General features: G+C 44.7%; 1 protein-coding gene across 1 annotated transcript in view; it reads left to right on the plus strand.

The window, feature by feature from the left end:
* Positions 1-18,747, plus strand: part of AGAP1 (ArfGAP with GTPase domain, ankyrin repeat and PH domain 1) — a 297,553-nt gene that overhangs the window by 151,143 nt on the left and 127,663 nt on the right. Inside the window, 2 exon segments of the mRNA XM_075755906.1 lie at positions 2,634-2,738; positions 16,398-16,566. Of these exon segments, the coding sequence (XP_075612021.1) occupies positions 2,634-2,738; positions 16,398-16,566 (274 nt within the window).

Genomic DNA, 18,747 nt, shown 5'->3' on the forward strand with positions numbered 1-18,747 from the left:
TGGTTTATATGGGCTTCTGTGCTTCATAACACTTTAAGTTAGCTCCTTGTATTCAGAGCAGCTTCCTCTGCAGTTATTGGAAGATATTTTTAATTCTCATCTAATTAAAAAAAAAATATTCTTTTTTTTGCCAAGGTAGCGCTTAAAGAAAATAGATTGGGAAGTCTGATTTGTTAGTTAGGCACAAATTGCTAGATGGTACGTATTTAATGATGAGTATTATATTTTACATGAAAGCACAGAATTCTACTTCAAAAGCAAAGTGAAACCCCATTTTCTTCATTTAGATCCAGAAACAGAATTTCATAATTCACACCTAGATAGCAGCAAAACCCCCAGGTAGTAAAAAATCATGAAAGTGGGGGGTTTTACTATTTATTGAGTTTATAATTGCCATGAATTGAAAATTACGTAAGTAATGACATGTTTTCTGTATAGCAAAGGGACAGTTAAAAAGGTGTTAAATATATATTTTATTTTTTTTTTACTTTCTTCAAAAGTTCAAAAAAAGGCAAGGGGTGGGGGGAAAATCACCGTTGTGATCTTTCCAGCTTTTTCCCCATTAAAAGGTCTGAAGAACAAACCGGTGCAGGGAAACGGTAATTTTTGATCCCCAGAGCGCAGCGATAACTAGACTTGGGTCCCCCTAAACGCGAGCGAACGTGCTGCAGGTGAGCTATGAAAGATTGGAAAGGTGAAGCCCCAGATCACCTACTATAGACAAACATACAAGTCAAAGGCAGAAATAAGCTTTCATTTTTTAATAGAAGAAAACAACGTCTCTAACCACTGGAAGACGGTAATTGGGATGTGCGACTCGCACTCACAGAAGCTTTTGTAAGAAAGCGCTTCAGAAAACCCATTCTCTCTTGTAAAAGTTTGAGTTGTAGCAAGGAACGGCACCAAAATAAAAAGCGATCTGACCCCCAGACGGTCAGAAAGTTTCGGAGTTTGTACCGCTGTGTAATTCAGTCACCGACACAAGCTTTTCTTTATGGTCCCGACGTCCGCAAATGGCTTTGAATCGCGAAGGGTTGTTCTCTGAAGTTTTATTCAAAGTGCGTGTCCGGGAACAGGCGGTCGGGAAGGTGGTTTTTCCGCCGGGATCGTCGCCGGTTGCCGAAGGAGAGAGTTGTTAGTTCCGCCGGGTTGTGGCCACGGACTTCAGCCCAAAGTTGTAACATCTGGAATGGAGGGAGAAAAGAAAATTTGCCTACTACTGGAGGACTTGTGCTTGTGGAGAACTGCCCCTTGTCCCCTCGTGGCTTTGGGATCGGGTCTGCAGAGAGATCGCTTTATAAAGCTGCGGGTTTAATGGGAAAACAGACAAACATAATTTGCCACTCAAGGTTTTAACCTGCTTTAACTAAAACAGCTCCATGGGAGTTGGAAGCGCTGTGCTTGATAGCGCAACTTTCTGCGTTCTATTTTCCCATTTTTTTTAAGTTCCATGGAAAAAGGGTATGGAAAAACTCGTTTTATGGAGACTAGAGGCCTGAAGTTCATATCGCTTGGTATTCTTGGTTATGATTTAACGAAATGAATTTAAGTGCCCGCTTTTACCTGAACTTGATCTGTGGAACTAGTGAGTCCCTGTGGTAGGTTCTGTACGTAGTGTCTCTGCTGGGACATCTCAGTAAGGCTTTCAGTAACCAAAATCCTGTATGAATTCGTTAGGAACTCCCCTGGGACTTGGCTTTGGAAATGAAAATTCCCTAGGGCGGTGCATTGCTAGAGCATGGCTTGACTTACCGCCTTCAGCATGCTACAGCCTCTTGCGCTTTGCTTTTCTAAGTGACTTTTTACTTTTAAGCTGAGGATGGGTTAATATGCGGTAGTAGTCCTTGCCCTTTTAAACACAATGATGACTTTTTATCTCAACTGTTGATTGCTAGCATTCGTCACTCATGGTTAGGTTGAATACCATTTGTGGAAAGGTGAGTCACCTTGCCCACCTCCTTTCCTCTCTGCTCACACCTCTTACATTAAATTATCCGGAATTTATTGGGAAAACTTTGTATTTGCCTTGTTTCCATTTTGCTGCTCTTGCCTGGAATTGGTGTCTCTTTGTCTGGAATGAATGGCTGGGAGGATTTCCGTTGGGGTGGCACCTTACTGGAAAGGGAAGGAGAAGGTAAACGTCAGCTCTTCCCTGCCGTTGGAGAGGCTGAGCCTGGACACCAAGGAATCCCCAGGATCACGCAGTAGGATCCTCGCTCGCCCTGGGCTTCGTTGTTTATTTTAGAGGGCTAGGAAATGCACCGAGCATGGTGCCTCAATCAGCTGGGAGGGCGTATGGGTAACTTTACTCCATGTCACATTAAAATGTGCTTTCCTGAGGCGTGGAATTCAGTGCAAAAGGGTTTTCTCTACCCGTTGCACAAAGCCAGCGCTGATACAGTCTTTTCTGTTTACGTGACTTGCTTTGTGAAAGCTTTCCCTCCTCAATTGCAAGCGCGGAAGCTGCCGATGGACAAAACGTACATCATGGGAGAAGCAGGGGAAAATGAGCAACTTGCAGGAGAAAGCATATCTAAAAATGCTGGCAATTACAGTTTTCTCTTTCTGTGTCTTAAATTGTTGTGCGTTGGCAAAAGAATGTTTAATCTTTTTTTTTTCTTTTCCTCTAACAGGGTATGCTGCTAAAGCGAAGTGGCAAGTCATTGAATAAAGAGTGGAAGAAGAAATACGTGACGTTGTGCGACAACGGCGTGCTGACCTACCATCCTAGTTTACACGTAAGTACCCCATGCTCTCTGTATGTCCAGTGGCACCAGGCCCTGGTAAAGCAGCGTTAGCGAGTCCATCCCGATGCGGTTCTGTTGAGCCCTTTTTGGGGTGGAGGAACTTCTTTCTCTCTCTTCATTCCCCTCCCTCTCAAAAAGGCATAATCTGAAATAAATCTCCCTGGTGCGAGTCTGAGTACAGTTAAGTCCCTTTGAATCCCCTGGAACTGGGGTTCCCGTGCATCCCAAGAGGCAGCCGGAACGGTTTAAGCCTTTATTTTGTGCTGGTGCTTTTATGGACTTGTTGTCGATCCCAGGATTAAAAAAACAGAAGTGTTTTATAAGAAAAAGTGTCCTAGATGGAGGAAAGTTTCTGGTATTTGTCAGTGTGCAGTGGTGTCGGTTTATTCAGAAGTAATTCTGAGCAGCCTTTTGAAAATGGCATAGCTAATAAAATATGTGCCATAAAACTTTTTCACATTAAGGCGTCTCTCATTGTCTCTTCCTAAGGATCCTGTCTGTCCCTCTCAGTGTGTGCAGCACATCCCTAGGGACAGTTTTAGGGGTGGAAGGAGCACAGTGATGTGCCTCAGAACTAGCCCACCCCATCTACCCCAGGCATGCCCGCAGGAGGAGAGGTGAGGTTTGTCAGAGCTCGTTCCATGCCAGAGCAGTTCAAAAGACGGAGCCAATGTGGAGATTCCAGATCTTGAAGCCCCCAGGGGATTCCTAGCTCCTTCGCTTGCTCTGTAGTACAGACAACAGTAAAACACAAAGTACATGGTGTGACCCTGACCCTCGCTGAGATCTTTAGAGTCATATCTGGTCTTATATTTTATCATCATACCACATATGAAAATTGGAGGGTAGCCACTTGTTTTAGGGCCAGTTGTTTCTAAACCTGTTGGTGTCATTTTGAGCTCCTGGGCAATTTTTCATTAAGGAGTGAAAATTGAGGTTTTGATCAGATGCGTTTCTGTAGATGTGCTCTGGGGCTTATAGAGCTGCATGTGGAACTGGCGGGAAACGTCGGCGGTAGGTGGGTGATGTCTGAGGAGCATGGCCACACTGATGCTGTGCTTGCACCAGCTTGATGTTCCGTGTCATGCTGAATATTGGCACTTTCTCTGGCTTGACGTGAGATTTTCAGTCTCAGATCCTGCCTTAGTAACGCTTTGCTGTAGTTTCTGATGGTGCGTCCATGTCTCTCATAACTGTTTAATAAGTTAGATGACAATTAGCTTCAAGGCATTGCTGCTTTCCATCAGAAATCTTGTCCATCGGCCCTTGCGTTCTGGAGCAAGGTTTTCACTGTTCCTTCTTGTGAAACTCCTCTTTGGCCATTCTTAGTGCCTTTAAATTTGGGGAATTCTGCCGTGAAGTAGTCCCGAAATACCTGGCTTCTATATCGGTATTGCTCACGGAAGGGAAGCACAGATACTGCATGCCTTTGAGGCAGCCCCCACGGAGCTCCCACGTGAGTTTCCTGTAGATCGTGTTGGCCAACTCCGGGTCATCAAGCAAGGAGGATACAAGCTGCCATTGTCTGTGCCCAAGTCCCTTCCTCCCTTTGTGGAGGTGCTCTGTTGTTTCTGGCAGTTGCTGTGCACGGGTTAGTTTTTCATTGCCTCTTGCAGACAATAGAGTAGTTTTTCTCTGTAGGCTTCCCTGGAGCCGCTTAGTCTCCCCCAGAGTGAGAATCCATTGAGATTAGAGGTAATTACTTTGAGATTAGAGGTAAATCCATTGGAGATTAGAGAGAATCCATTTAAAGAAGAAGTAATTACTAGCCTGTAATTGTTTCCCTCTATCCCCCACCGTGCCCCCCCCACCCCACCCCAAGAAAAAGGTACGTGGCTCCGTATTTCTATTTGCTCAGACCTCCGTGCGGAGATCGGAGAGGTTCTCCCTCGGCTGTTTGGGGGTAGGTACTGGTGAGGGACCGTCCTCAGCTCCTAGCTGACATGAAGCTGCTGGGGAAAATGTCCTCCTCGTTCAGGGGCTTCTTGAGACACCTTTGTTGCGTCCTCTCTCTAGGAGCATCTAGGGTTCTGCTCGTTCGCGTCAACGTCTTTCTGTGACGCGATTTGTGTTACAAATGATGCTGGTTTAATGCCTTTTTTTCTACTGGCTTTATTTCTACAACTTCAGCAGTATGTCTCCATACTGTCAATGGACTGTTTATTGTCAAATAACTCTTATTAATATACCCTGCAGAGCATTCGGCATCCATCAGGCAACAGTATGTGAGTAGCATCTTCTGTGCCCTCTGCAAACCACGGTGGGAGGAAGAGACAGGACCAGATACTCACAATCTAGTTGCACACCCAGTACAGCTTGTAAAGGCAGAATTTCCTCTTGGATACTGCCAAGTGAATGGGTTTTCCCCCAAACAGGACTCTGATAATTTTGGTTTTGCTGGGTTTTGTTTATCTCTAACTGCTTGTTGCTTTTTTCACAGCAAGCAAAAGAAACTGGTGAATTTTTAATACTGTGCTCGCGTCGCTGTTTGGGGTAATTTCTTACAGTGTTTTGAGAAATAAGGACCTTGTTCCTACCAACCTTCCCATTAAATAGCATTGAAGAAAAGAACTTTTGTTAACCACCTAAAGTCAGTTTCCTAAACTTGTAGAAAAGCCTGGCTCTACTCTGACCTGTTAGTTTGATTTGGGTTGTCTCAAGTATGCAGGTCACTGTGGTTATCCAAAACTTTGCGGTTGTAATTCTGTGAAGTGAAAGGTGGGCTGGCCTCTAGTGGTGGCAGAAGAAGGAAATTTAGAAGATAACGTGGTCTTTCTGGACTGGTTTTTGAGTCGAAACAGAACGCCTGCATTGGAAGAGCCTGTTATGATGATATTTAATGGCTGATAGCGAGCACTGTATTAAATATTGCTTGAGATTTGGCCAGAACGTGGATCCGTTGTCTGTCTGCTGCCTTCAGTGGTAGCTCAGGCCGTTTTTAGGTAGTGTTTTTAATAGAGAGAATGTGTCCCTATTGCAGAAAAATCAGTACTGTCATCCTCCTTGAAAGGATTGGCTACAAAACGAAAGGTTTTGGAGTGGGGAGTGAAAATCAAATTAGTACCTTTCTTACAGAGGAGGTAGCCCTGGAAGGGTCAGGCCTGTTTGGCAGGGCAGCGTGTTGAAATGACTGCTGCATTGTGCCAGCTAAATGAGTAACTACTAATGCCACCGGGTTGACGTTTCACACAATAGCTAAATTCATATTCTTTCTTTTCAAGAAAGTGGGGGGAGAGAAAAATGGGGAAAGAAAAATATATGTACATAAGCACCCTACTGTTTTCTGACTTGGTCACGTCAGGTTTTTTTCAAGAGCCTCAAACCTTCCCGTCCCTTGGGATGCTGAGGAGCTACGCCGATAGAAAATGGTGGGGATAATGAGAGAGAACTTTGACCTGCAGGCTTCAAAGTTCACCATAGCTACCTATTCATCTTACGCTTCTGGAGTATAGCCGTTGAGTGGATGACTAAAATTCTGGCCGACAAATTCAATGTCAACCTCCCCAAAGGGACCCGGGGGAATTTGTCTAGGCATCTCTTGGCTTTTAATGGCAGAATGCCATGTGCGAGGGCTCCCGAAATGTATTCACCGGGATACCTGCTGGGCAGCGTTACGTGCCGCTTCTTTATCTGAGCCTTATCCCGATGAATGGCTGATGATGTTTCACCACTGTCCGTCTCCCAGAAGGTTGCCATCATGCCACGGGTCAGCAGATGACAAAGTTTTAGCTGTGGATGTCCGTTTTCTGCTCTTTTGTTCCCATCATCATCACTGCCCCTCATTTATGAAAAGCCGGGGGGAGGGGGGGGGAAGGGGAAAAAACTAAACCACCTGAAACCAGCTTCTTTAGGGAAGGGTGCTTTTTCCCCCTTTTAAGTTTCATCTGTTCTATATTTGATTTCAAATAAAAGCATGGTGCTGCGGCACCTTGTGGGGGAAGAACAGCTTCTTAAATACACGAGAAGGAAGGTCTGATGGCCATCTATAGAGCACGCATGGTGTGTAAATCCCACGTAACTACACGGCAAGGTTGATTTTTGCTTGCTGAGGTCTGTATTGCAGGAATAGCCGCTCTTCAACCTTGCTCCCATCTTCACCGGCCCGGGTTGATAACCTGCGTTGAGGTGTGTAGGATTGTAGCAGTGGTTGAGGGGAGGGGAACTTGTCTTTAGCTCCTTGAGAAGCATCTGGATTCACCTGGTCTGCTCAATTCATCTGACAGTGGCCGCAGTTTCAAAACCCTTCCTTAAAACCAGTGTGGTGGACTGGGTGAGCAGCCTACGTGAGCTAGCTCGAAGGGAGCAGTAGCAGTGTGGTTCTATCCTCAAATAAAAAAAAAAAAAAAGGCAAAATTTCAGCCTGATAAGGGGTTGTATCCAACACTAGGCTAAACTTTGTTCGAGAGCTTCAACGATATATCATATGGACACATCTTCTTGGAGGATGATCCAAAGCAGATCCAATTCATGGGTCTGTAAAATTCTTTGAGGCTTGGGCTGGGGGACTGGGCTTTCAGTTGAGCTCTCCTTGCTTGGTCATTTCCTCCAAGAGAAGCAGCCTTGGTGAGAAATAGGACCTATTGAAGAAGTCCTCTGTGGTGGTATCTGGAAGCGTTGTAGATCCATGCACTTTTCCCAGGTCCTGTAACATGCAGCGTTTTTCTTAGAGCTGCAGTTGAAATTTTTGACCGTTATCTGTTCTTGAGATTTTCCTGAATAATTTGAAAACGCAAAGCGTGCTTACCAATGAAGTATTCCGTCTCTCTTCATCCTCGTTTTTAAGAGGACAGCGTGCTAGCGGGGCCGCGTGGGGTCTTTGCGCGTGGCGTGCCGGCGGCGGGGTTGTCTGGCAGCGGAGCTGGGTGTTGCTCTAGCTAAGGCAGCAGCGCTCGCCTCCGTGGTTATGAATAACCAACCGCCTGCGGACATCGTCTCGGTTCAGCCTTATTTTCAGGGTTGCGTTACCTCAGGCTGTTTAATAGCTCCGAAGTGTGCTGTTTCTGTTGCTTTAATAGAAATATTCATGCTCTTATATATTTCTAAAATACCATCGTGTATGTTTGGGGTTTTTTTTCCCTTTGCTTCAAAGGAATGTAAAGCTGGATATTGGCTGGCTCTGAGAGCCCTTCTAGCTGGCCTTTCCTGTGAACAACTAATCCTCAAATCAGGTTTTGGTAAATACGTATTTGAACTGACAAAAGGATATGCATAAATTGTTTTTCACGTAAGATATAGCTCTGCCTCCCGAACGAGCAGTGATCTAAGCAAATCCTACAGAGCAAAAATGAGTATATTCTTTGACTGGTGGTGAAGATAAATCTGAAGCATGTGTAAGTTTTTATTATAGTTATTGGATCCATTAATACGCCTAAAACATTGGTTAAGATAGAAAAACTGAACGATAGGAACGGTTACAAAATGTGTGTATACTTATTTCTTATTGCAGCTGATGAGTTGATGCCGTATTTTTTCCGCTCGCCCCAACTGGCACTTCTTTCTGGAAGCCTTTTCATCAAAGCCACGTCCAGAGCAACAGTCTTCTTTCTAACAGTCTTGACTTAAACTTCCCAGAGCTTTCCTTTGTTAATTCTAGCACATCTCACTGTGAATTTACATTGCTTCTAGGGATAGCTAGAGGATAACAGACCTTTATGGTAAAAATAAGTGTTAATCATGCTGCTGTAACTTCTTTTGGTAAAGACACCAACCATAAAACGCATAACCTGTGATATTTTTAAAGCAAAAGATGCTTTTCTAAAGTGGTATAGCTGTAGAGATCACTCATTCACTTCATAGCTTCCTGGAAAACTACTTTATTATCTTAAAGATCTCACGGAGTGAAGATCAATTTGGGAGGAAAACTTAAAAACGGGTGGGGAAAATAGAGGCTAAAAAGTGTTTGCAGTCCTTAAGTGAGACCTATCATTTGGGATAGCTTCAAGACAAATTATTTTCCACCCCCCTGGCTTTTGTGGCTCTTCAAACTAGAAATATTCTTGCCTGCAAGTGCCACTGCACCTGCTCCGCTCAGCCGAAAATCAGATTGTTGTTAGTGACGGTCGGCAAGCCACCCCGTGAAACTCTCCTCAAATACGTAATCCCAGTTGCTGGGGAAGGGGAGAAAAACTGATTATTCACAGTAACTTCTTACAATCGCTTCCGTGACTTGTTACGGATGCTCACAGGTCACCAGAAGCACAAACGAGGCGAATGGGAAGCGTTTTTGGTTTGGAGTCCATTGATTTCGGAGGGCGTGACAAGATTTATCGCGTCATTAGCGTAGGATATTGTAGCAAACACAATGCTGCTGTTGCAGAGCTCTGCAAACTTGCGGTATGTGGTATGGAGCAGGAAACGTACGTTTTGGTGTCGTGTCTACTCCTTCTTCAGAAAGGCAGGGAAAAATTTTGGTATCGGAATGAGTTGCAATTGAAATGGCAAAAGCCAAGCTATGAATTGATCACGGGGTTTTATAAAATTAGAGCTTCCTGTCCAGCAGAGCTAACTGCTGTGGATATAAATGCTTCATAAATTACTCAGGATGGTAAAACTCTGGTTTGTCTTTTACAGCGGTTCTTATTGCAAAGTCTGAATGAGAAGTGAAGTGCAGATGGAAGAATTTTGTGAAAACTTTATGAAAACGGAGTGACCCATTTAAAAAACCCCAACATTTTGCGAAACTGCTTTTTTTTTGAAAGCGTTGCCCTGCCTTCCTCCCCTGCCCCTGCAACACTCATCAAACTGATTAACGCCACGGTATAGATACGGCCAATGCTTTTTATTACTGAAATTTAATGTTCTTGATTCCCAATGTGACTAAAACAGATTCGAGATGACCTTCTTTTTGTCAGGACAGAGCGCTTTAGGGTGATCAGCGTTTTCCAGAATGCGTTTTCATTCCTGTGTTCTCAGAAAATAACATTTTGTTGCTTTTCTCAAGATTAACTATATATTATGAAGCCGAACGGTATTATGCCTGTATTTATATGCGAGAGGGGAGGATGGCTAATTTAACAGGAACATTTGATGAATATATTCCGCTGCGGCTCGTAACCTGATGTTAGGTTTGTTGCCGAGGTCCTTCCCGGGAAGAGGAGGAGGGGGAAGAGAGAGGAGTTGGAGACTTTTGTTTCTTCTTAGGTGTGCCTGTGGCCCCAAATGGAAACCAATCAAGGAGCGATTTATGTTCATTAAGTGCTTGTCAAAACTGAAAAATTTTCTAATCAACAGCAATCTAGCTGAGGCCCCTCAATGGCTGGGAGTGTCGCCTCCGCAGTATCGGCTATTTGCCTGTTACAACTCTAGGCTAGAAATCCGCTGATGATTACATTAGGCTAAGCTGCGAAGTAAATGAACCATGTCTTATTTAGGTGCAACTAGCTTCAGTGTAGTCCTGCCCCGCAGGGCACTTTATAGCGTTTTATGGCTTTAAAATTAGTGTAGCTTCCCATTTGCTGCAGGGTGCTGCATGTTATGCCTTTGAACTCAATAAGCAAAGGGAAGGGGGCCTTTTGTTTTTTTTCTCCGCGCCCCCCCGCCCTTTTCTTCTTTTGCAGTTTAGCAATTTTGTTTTGCATCTTTTCCAGACGGCGTTTTGCAATAAAAATGTCTGACTGCCACGTAGAGGCACAAAAGTCAAGGCTCCATCCATTTACCGGTCTGCCGGGGGCTTGGTGGGGGGGTGGGGATTGGTCTGGTTTGGGAGGGAAGGGTATTGGGTTTTGTTTTTCGGAAGCGGTTGTAGCCGAGGGTGAACAATAGGTTTTGTGGGTCCGATAGGTCAGCTCGTGAAATAGGAATTGTGTTTCAAAAAATATACCACCCACAGTCTTTAAAATGTCATCCAGAGGTGCAACCAGAAACTTTCTTTTCCATAATAATTTTTATTTCACCTCAGAAGAGGAAGCACTATCTCGACCTCAGTAAGCTAAGCCTTCGGAGTGTTTTGTCCGATTGAACGGTGGGGAGAAACTGCTGCAAAATGAAGGTGTTTTTCTCAGAAGCTCAGTGTAAACCAGGGACAGATCTGGGAAGGATCCTGGGCCTGGACCAGTTCCTAGGGTTGGAAAAACAGGCGGCTTCTGAGAGATTTTAATAGCTAGAAATGAGAAAAACGTGATATTCTTACTTGTGTACCATTATAGACGTGGAAAGGCACTGCTTGCCTAGTCTCTCTCGTTCGGAATGTTGTGTGTTGGAAGAGAGTGGCAGTGGGACACGTATGTGGTGGAAGAAACACACGGGGAGATTCTAGGAGGGAGCAGATGGTTTTTAAAACGGTCCTGCTATGACACACGGCAAGGCTGAGATGAGCGGTTTTGACATGAGCTTTGAGTCCCATTCACCTAGTGCCACGATGTAAAAAATACAACTCCAGTGGAGGGTTTTCTCTCTACCCAACTGAGCCCAGCCACGGGAGGCCCTAACTGTTGGCTTCTACAGCTTGATCCTTCTGTCCTCTTGGTTTCTTGGCCAAGAAGACTAGGTAGCGCCATTGGCCATTCCACTGCAATCCCAGGACAGAAGTACAGTCCAAAGCAAGTTCCATCAGAGTCCCACTCGGTCTTCTGTTGCTGCCGGAGCAGAACTGAACTTGCCTGTTGTGCTTTGTGCGGTAGAAACCTGGCTGAGTACAGCGGTGCAGCTCTCGTTCTTCCTGGGCTTGTTTTCTGTTACCTTGCAAAATATCGTGCGATTGTGCAAATCAAGAGGAAAACACCAACCTTAAGGACGGAGGGATTTGCACGCAGGGAGCTATACAGAAGAGTACGGGGGATTTAGCTCTTGTGGTACTAACGAATAAAATGTTACGTTCAGTAACTCAGCATTCATACACATTTTCTTGCTTAATACACTGATAATGAAATACTATGGGTTTGAAATACAAACTAGGTAGCAGAAAGGCCTTTTTTGTGTGCGTGTGTGACAAGGATGACCATCTCTTGTATTAGAGACATTTGAAAATCATCAAACTCCGCAATGCTTTTGATATCCACAGTGTACGATACCAAACACGAGCCACGTCGTTAACTTAAGGATCGTTCTAGGGAGGAACCGTGCTGCCACGTGCTCAGTGGTCCTTGAAGTGTTTGAGATACCTGTGGTAGACACGGTTGATGTGAGGTGGAGTCCCATCTTCGTGGAGGCAGCAGCCAGCGCTTTCTTCTGCCTTTCCCTCGATCTGGTCCGTATGTCCTTCCTCCCCTGAAAAAGGGGCCGCGCAGGCGGCAGCAGCACTAAGCGTGGCTGTGGGAGAAGAGACGTTTACCTGTTGTCTTCAGTCCTCTTGGCTGGGAGAAAGTAGGCAGCTAGCTGGAAGCATCACGTAGCCTGGGTTCAGCTTGTGGCCCTTGGTGGAGTGTCTTCTCCAGCTTTGAGGGCAGTCAGAAGTCATTGAGATGTATGGCAGCAAGTTTAACAACCGCTGGCATTCGAGAACAAAAATGCGTGTGTGTCCCCCAGAATAGCAGTGTTTCTTTTTGGTAGGTCTGAGAAAAGCATCATCGTACCCGTTTGCTCAATTTGCATGTCTGAAAGGCTTCTGTTCAGTTAATTGGTTAAATTAATTTCTGCTGTTGTAAATGGAGAGCTGCATTAAGAGCAGAACTGAAGTAATTTTACTTTGCATTATTCTGTGTCATGGCACATCGTTTCTTTCTTACTCAAGGCAATTCATTTTGTGGTGCTGTCAAATAATATTTTGTGTCATCTTCAGCCAATGTAGCTTTTACGATTTTCGCTGATATTTTAACAGTTTATTTAGTCCTCTAGATAATGGTCAATGGCCTTGAGTAGTCAAATTAACACCTCGGCAGCACTATATTTGAGCAAACCGCTAACGGTAACCTCAGGATGAAAAGCAATGAGAATCAATACAGCGAGCGTATTTTTAGGGATTATTGATTGATTGATGCGTTCTGGCCTTAACTTGAAGAGGCGGCATTGCCCCACAGCTGACTAAGATGAAGTTGCCAGTTACCGATAACTGCAGGCCATTACCTGCGCAGTATTTCACGAGCTCGGAGATTAGATGGAGTCCTTTTATAGTCCTTAGCTGAAGACACGGTGGCGTTCGCCGGGTCCGTAATACCTACCCGGCTGCGGGAAAACGCTACGCTCTTCTCCGGCTCGTAACCAGCCCCTTGCCGTGAGAATTGGAGACGCCGTTGATTTGATTCAACGCTGCCCGTTATTCCTGTAGGGATCTATTTGGGACAACTGAGGCACTAACGGCTTGTCTCTCCCCCCGCTCTCCGCCTCGGAAGGCAGCTCTGCGGAAGGTGGGAGCCATGTTAAGCCGTGCTGCTGTCAGCAAGCTGAGAGCTGTGGGTCTCCCCACCGCAACTCTCAATTGCTAGCAGGTTTCTCTCATTGCACCTCATTTGCATCTGGGACATCAATTAGCATGTTTGTTGAGGCTAATTGAATGAAACTCAATCATAGCTCTTAATTGCTTGACTATGTGAAAAGAAATCACATTAATGCAGCTAATTAAGTGTATGGCAATAGATGCAACATAATTAGGAGCGAAATGTAAAAAACAAGCGATGGCGAAGGTGCGAGCGCAGGGGTGCGGAGGGCTGGGGCGCTGGCTCCTCCTGCTAGCTGCACGTTTGGGGAGGGTTCCCTCTGCTGCTTGCTTCCCCCCCCCTTTTTTTTTTCCTTTTTTTTTTTTTTTTTTCCCCCTGCATTGCTGAATGATGAACATGGACAAGTTGAGAAGAAGAAAAATGCAAATGGATTTGCAATTACTACTTTTTCAAGCTGTTGAGGGGCAGAAGATGGCACTTCTGGGGTGGCCCACTGTTGAGTGGGCTCCAGGGACTTGTTAAGTGCTGTTTAAAAGTACTTGGCTTTGAATTACCCTCATGCCTTGTTAAAGGGTTTTTTCCCCTTTTTTCTCGGATCAGCATTTTCTACAACTAACATCTAGGGGAGTTATATCTGTAACATTTGCATATCAAAATCAGGCTTGCTGTCTTCTCTTTAACACAGCATATTCCAGATGACAGCGAGACCCTCATCTGTTCTAATCTGATCAAACCCTCCATTGCGCTTCTGAAGCCGCGACATTATTTTGTAGTTTTAACTTTTATTCCCCAAGTGCAGATCTGAAGGAGCACGCGTGGGGGCGGATGCTCTGCCGACTGGAAACTTGGTGCTTGCCTCTCCTCCTCGGGGAAATGCAGAGATTATCGCTATGCATCTTGCACACAATGAAAGAGGCTTTATTATTTACATTTGATATATCCCTATAAATATTTAAGCTGACGTTAATACCTGTGTGGCATCTGTTGTGTTTGGGCACGTTCGTATAATAACGGTATGGCTGCAGCGCATTTATTTCCTGTTCGCCGGCGTTCGCTGACTCTCTCGAATGGTTACAGCTCACCTAAGCCTGGCTTACCCTCAATTAAAAGGGCTTTAATGATGCCCTGTCACATCTCACAAGTTGGCAAGGTAGCGGGGAAATCGTACGCGTTATTCACCCGAAGAATTTGGAATAAACACCTCCTCCTCAAACGTAAATGGAGTACGCTGGTGGTTGTACCTTAAATAAAACGTGTCTATTAAAAGGAGTGCACGCTGAGGTTTAGTCGCCATCTGATTAAGCCTCATTTTAGAGCCCATAAGCAATAAATGCGCAATTATGTTCTGCTTATTGTATTTTAATTTGTGAAGAACTGACACTGAACGAGAAAGTTACGCCAACTTGATAATTTATGGATGAAACCGTTTTGTTCGTTTCTATCTAACACCTGGTGAGCGAATTTTTATTAACGGATCGCCTTTGTGTCTTTTGGCCGCAGAGCTCGGTGTCCTCACCCCACGAATTGTTCAGGGCCCCCCCTTTTGTTGAGAATTCTCAGACAGCTGGGGGGCGGGGGGGGAAGCGGGTGTGATGGCTTAGTTTGGGGGTTTTATTACAGATTAATGTTAGCTGTGAAGAAATGAACGCTGGTCCGATTTTTGATGTGTTTTGAGCGGAATATGTAATTTGTATTGTAAAACTGTTCAAAAGTGGAAGGATTTTTCTGAGGGAGCCGATTGCTCCCCATATCGTGGCAGCAGTGACGTAGACTTTGGGTATGCTTCTAGTCCATTCGGGTATTTACTTGTAAAATTGAATTTCTGGTGGTGTACAGGTCTGTGTGCTGCAGGTTGGAACCAAGCTGGTTAAATACTGGTAGTCTTTCACGTAACACCTCGTGATCCGGGTTTTTCTTGCCCTGGACACTTGGACAACAGGGAGTTAGGTCTTTCCTGGCAAGTCTTTGCTCGTGCAGACGCCCATAGCATCGCCCAGGCCTCTCTAAGTTGCCGAGTTCTATCTGAGAAGGAATTAGGTTTTTTGCCCCAGCTGCTCTGCGTAGAAGTTTGCTCAACAATACCGTTCCCTTGGTTTCCAGCTTAACTCAAGAGCTTAAGGCCAGATCGTTTCCCAATCTTTAGCTCAAATTGCTGTTTTCCTCTTGGGGTACATATACTCAGATGTATTTTTGTGCAATGCTCTTACCCTTTTTCACTCTTTATTTTGCTATCCTGTGCTACCCGCCCAGCATGCATTCTGATAAAATACGGTCTCTTTGTTTCTTTTAGTGTCCTCCTAGTTGTTTCAGGTTTTTTTTTTTTCTGGAACTCCAATAACCACCACCATGTGTACCAGGAGATGAAAACTTTGGTGTCTTGTGTACTGGCTTTGATGTTCACCGTCCCCACTGGAAATATCTCTTCTGATGTATCCCAGGACTGCAGCCTCCGTGGCTGTCTCACCTTAACGAATTGTCATTCGCCCTCTGGTACAGACACCCCTATCTGTTTGCTTTTCCGTTTTCATCCGAAGAAGCCCACAGGCAATCTCAGGAATGCCTTTGAAGCTGGAAAGCAGAATCTCAAGAGCCTGTTTTTCCAGAAGCTATTTCCAGTTTGCAGAACTTTCTCATGGATTTCTTGGGAAGCGGTGGCTTGGCTCCAGTCAGTTGACCACTGTCTGTCCACAGCTGACTGGATTTGTCGGCTTATTTCCTCTTTGTGGGCTTTCCAAACAAGAATTGGGAAATGCCTTTTCCACTTCTGGCTTCCAGCTTTTAGTGTGTTTAATCAGACACAATTTGCATAATTGTTTCCCTTCTGTGATTTTTTTTGTGTGTGTGTGTGTGTGCTTGGAGGAAGGATCATGTTTGAAGGAAACCTCACCAGTCAGTGCCCTTTCATAATTTTGGCACCTCCTGACCAATTTCAGCCAAATTTGAGGGGGAAAGCGATAAGTGCATCAAACGTTGGCAGAGAGGAGACACAAGGAAGCGTGCTCATGAGGGACAGTTGGCATTGCCTTCTCCTTCTCTTTGGGACCTGCTAGATGGTGGACTCCTACATGTGGCTCAGCACTAGCCACGTTGTGAATTGCCTTTTACCCAACCGGTAGTTGGAGGACGTAGTAGAAAGCTCCGTGATTTTGGGAGTATTAGTAGTGAGAAGCGTGGAAGGGATTGTCAAGAAAATGGAAGGGGAAAAGCGAACGGTGGGTGCCAGCAGATGATGTAGGACAAAAGTCTGATGAAACCAGGTTTCATTAGTTCTATTGCTTACAGAACTACCTGTTTGATATTGGGATTTGGGTTTTTGTTTTTTGTTTTCCCCTCTTACCAGGACTACATGCAGAACGTTCACGGGAAAGAAATCGACTTGCTGAGAACCACTGTGAAAGTCCCCGGGAAGAGGCCACCCCGAGCTACGTCAGCTTGCGCACCCATTTCCAGCCCCAAAACGAACGGCCTCTCCAAGGACATGAGCAGTTTACACATCTCGCCGAATTCAGGTAAGAGAATACCAAGCTGGGCAAAAAAAAGGGAGAAAGACTGCATTTCCAGTGTCTGTAGGCAATTGTCATGTACTGCCGGGATGGGGATGGTATCTGTTAATCATTTACAAATCCACACGACCGCTCGCGCGTAACTTTTTTGAAGCCCTGACTGCTGACCTGTTGTCCACGAGAGACTCTAAGTTTCTGAGTAACCTTCAAGGTCCATCTTTTTATATTTGTTAGCTTGTACTTGCCAAAACCCTACATAATTTCCCAGAAATTAGCAGATGTGAAGAATTGATGCTGCCTTACGACTGATCTGTTAGGGCTAATGCTTTGGAAAAGCAGGAGATGTATCATTTGAAAGGGCTTTTTGTGGCTTCCTGGTGGGATCCACAGCACTTTTCTTCCACCTGTAGAAAGATGCACAATTTTGGACTTTCCAACAGCAAAGATTCTTCCGTAGAAAGCTATTTTAGTTCGTTTATGGAAGTAGTTTACAGCTCCTCATGAGCTCTAAACAAAGAAGTTTATTGTTTGCTGAAGTATTTGTCCGTACAGCTAAGTGGATTTAAAAAAATTGCATTAAGGAAAAACATTTAAGACAATTTATCTTGTAAAACGCACGGCTTATGCAAAGCTCATAACGGTATAGTGTTGGTACGGAAGTTTTGTCAGCATGTTTGGGATGATGTCCATAAAGTCCCGATTGCCTTTTGCATTGATGATTAACGTAGACACCTCCAGCGTGTGCCGACAAGACCATCCAAAGAGACTTTTGTCCCTGTGCAATACACGCTACGCAGGTAGGATGAGCAACCGCAGGGAGAAACTCGGTCACCCTGCTATTCTAGAGTCTCCTCTTGGATAGTAATAGTTACGCTTCAAATCAAGATGTAATTCCCCGTGGTTTTGCCATGCGCATTCCCCTATATTTGGGGAAAAGGGAGAAGGATTTTCCTTCCAACTGCGGATGCTGCTCATTGGGATGAATGTTTAAAAAAGGCAAAAGGGGGGGGGGAAAGTCTTGTGGCTTTACAGTGGTGCCACAGAGCAGACATCCCTGGAGAATCTTGTGTGACGTGGTGTATTAGTTTGGCATGGGACCTGAAACGTCTGAAGCCATCAGACTCTCTTTTTTTATTATTTTTCCCCAAGTTGTAACCTACCCCTTGAGAGGCGCAGAGCTGGCATTGCCACTGGAAGAGTTCGTAGGAGAAAATTATTCGTGGTTGGTTGGTTTGTTCCATTTTGCTGTTTAATTCAGACGACTGGGTGCGGGGAGTGATTTTGGTTTCCAACGTAGTTCATAATTTAGGGAAGAAAAGTGCTGGACTGAGTCAATAAACCAGCAGTAAGACATTTAAATAAGAGATGTCTGCTTTTAAGATATTTGAACACAGGCAAAAATTGCTTGATTGCTCCAGAGAAGTATGTTTCTGAAAACATATTCAGAGATACATACTACTATAAAGTTTATAGCATGGAATTTACATGTTCTGGCATATGCTTAGATGACCAGGTCAGAAGGAAACAGCTTGTACATGACTGTAGTGAATATCAGACATTTCATTTTGTTTCAGCACTCTCTGCACGTGAAATGCTTTCTTTACGTGCAACTGTACAGTAGGCAGTTCTCTGGCAGTGGGGGCAGCCACCGTGCGTGACCCTGGCTAGCCTGAGATTTTATCGCAGGGCAGTTGTATTAAAAGAGAAACGTTAGTTTTGCTAGAATGCTCAAATGCTGGGAAAAAGCTCTGCTTTCAGAGCTTTTTCAAATAACGTGGTGGGAATAGTTGGAGCTTCTGTCCTCTCTCTTGGCATCTTTATCATGTTGCTTAGAAATACTGAAAGACTTTTCTGCTGTCGATGCCTGGTTAGCACAGCTCAAGAGATCTGCTGCGGTTAAGTCTTAAAATAATTAACGCCCTCCTAATGTATAAAAGAGTTGTATCCAAGGGAAGTCGAACCTGATTTCTCTGTTGTTACCCACTTGAACACCTTTGTTTCCTCTCTCGCGCAGCTGGGACGCTACACTGGTGCTTCTTTAATTTGAAGCAGGTTCTTGACCTGCTTATCTTTGCATGGCCCTCTTCCCATAGATAAAGCAAGGATTGATGTCTTAATTACATTATCCCTATAGCTAGCTGGAAGCATAACAGTTTTGAAGCATCTTTATCACTGGCTGGGGGGAGC

Source organism: Balearica regulorum, chromosome 6, assembly GCF_011004875.1.
Source record: "Balearica regulorum gibbericeps isolate bBalReg1 chromosome 6, bBalReg1.pri, whole genome shotgun sequence".
NCBI lineage: Eukaryota > Metazoa > Chordata > Aves > Gruiformes > Gruidae > Balearica > Balearica regulorum.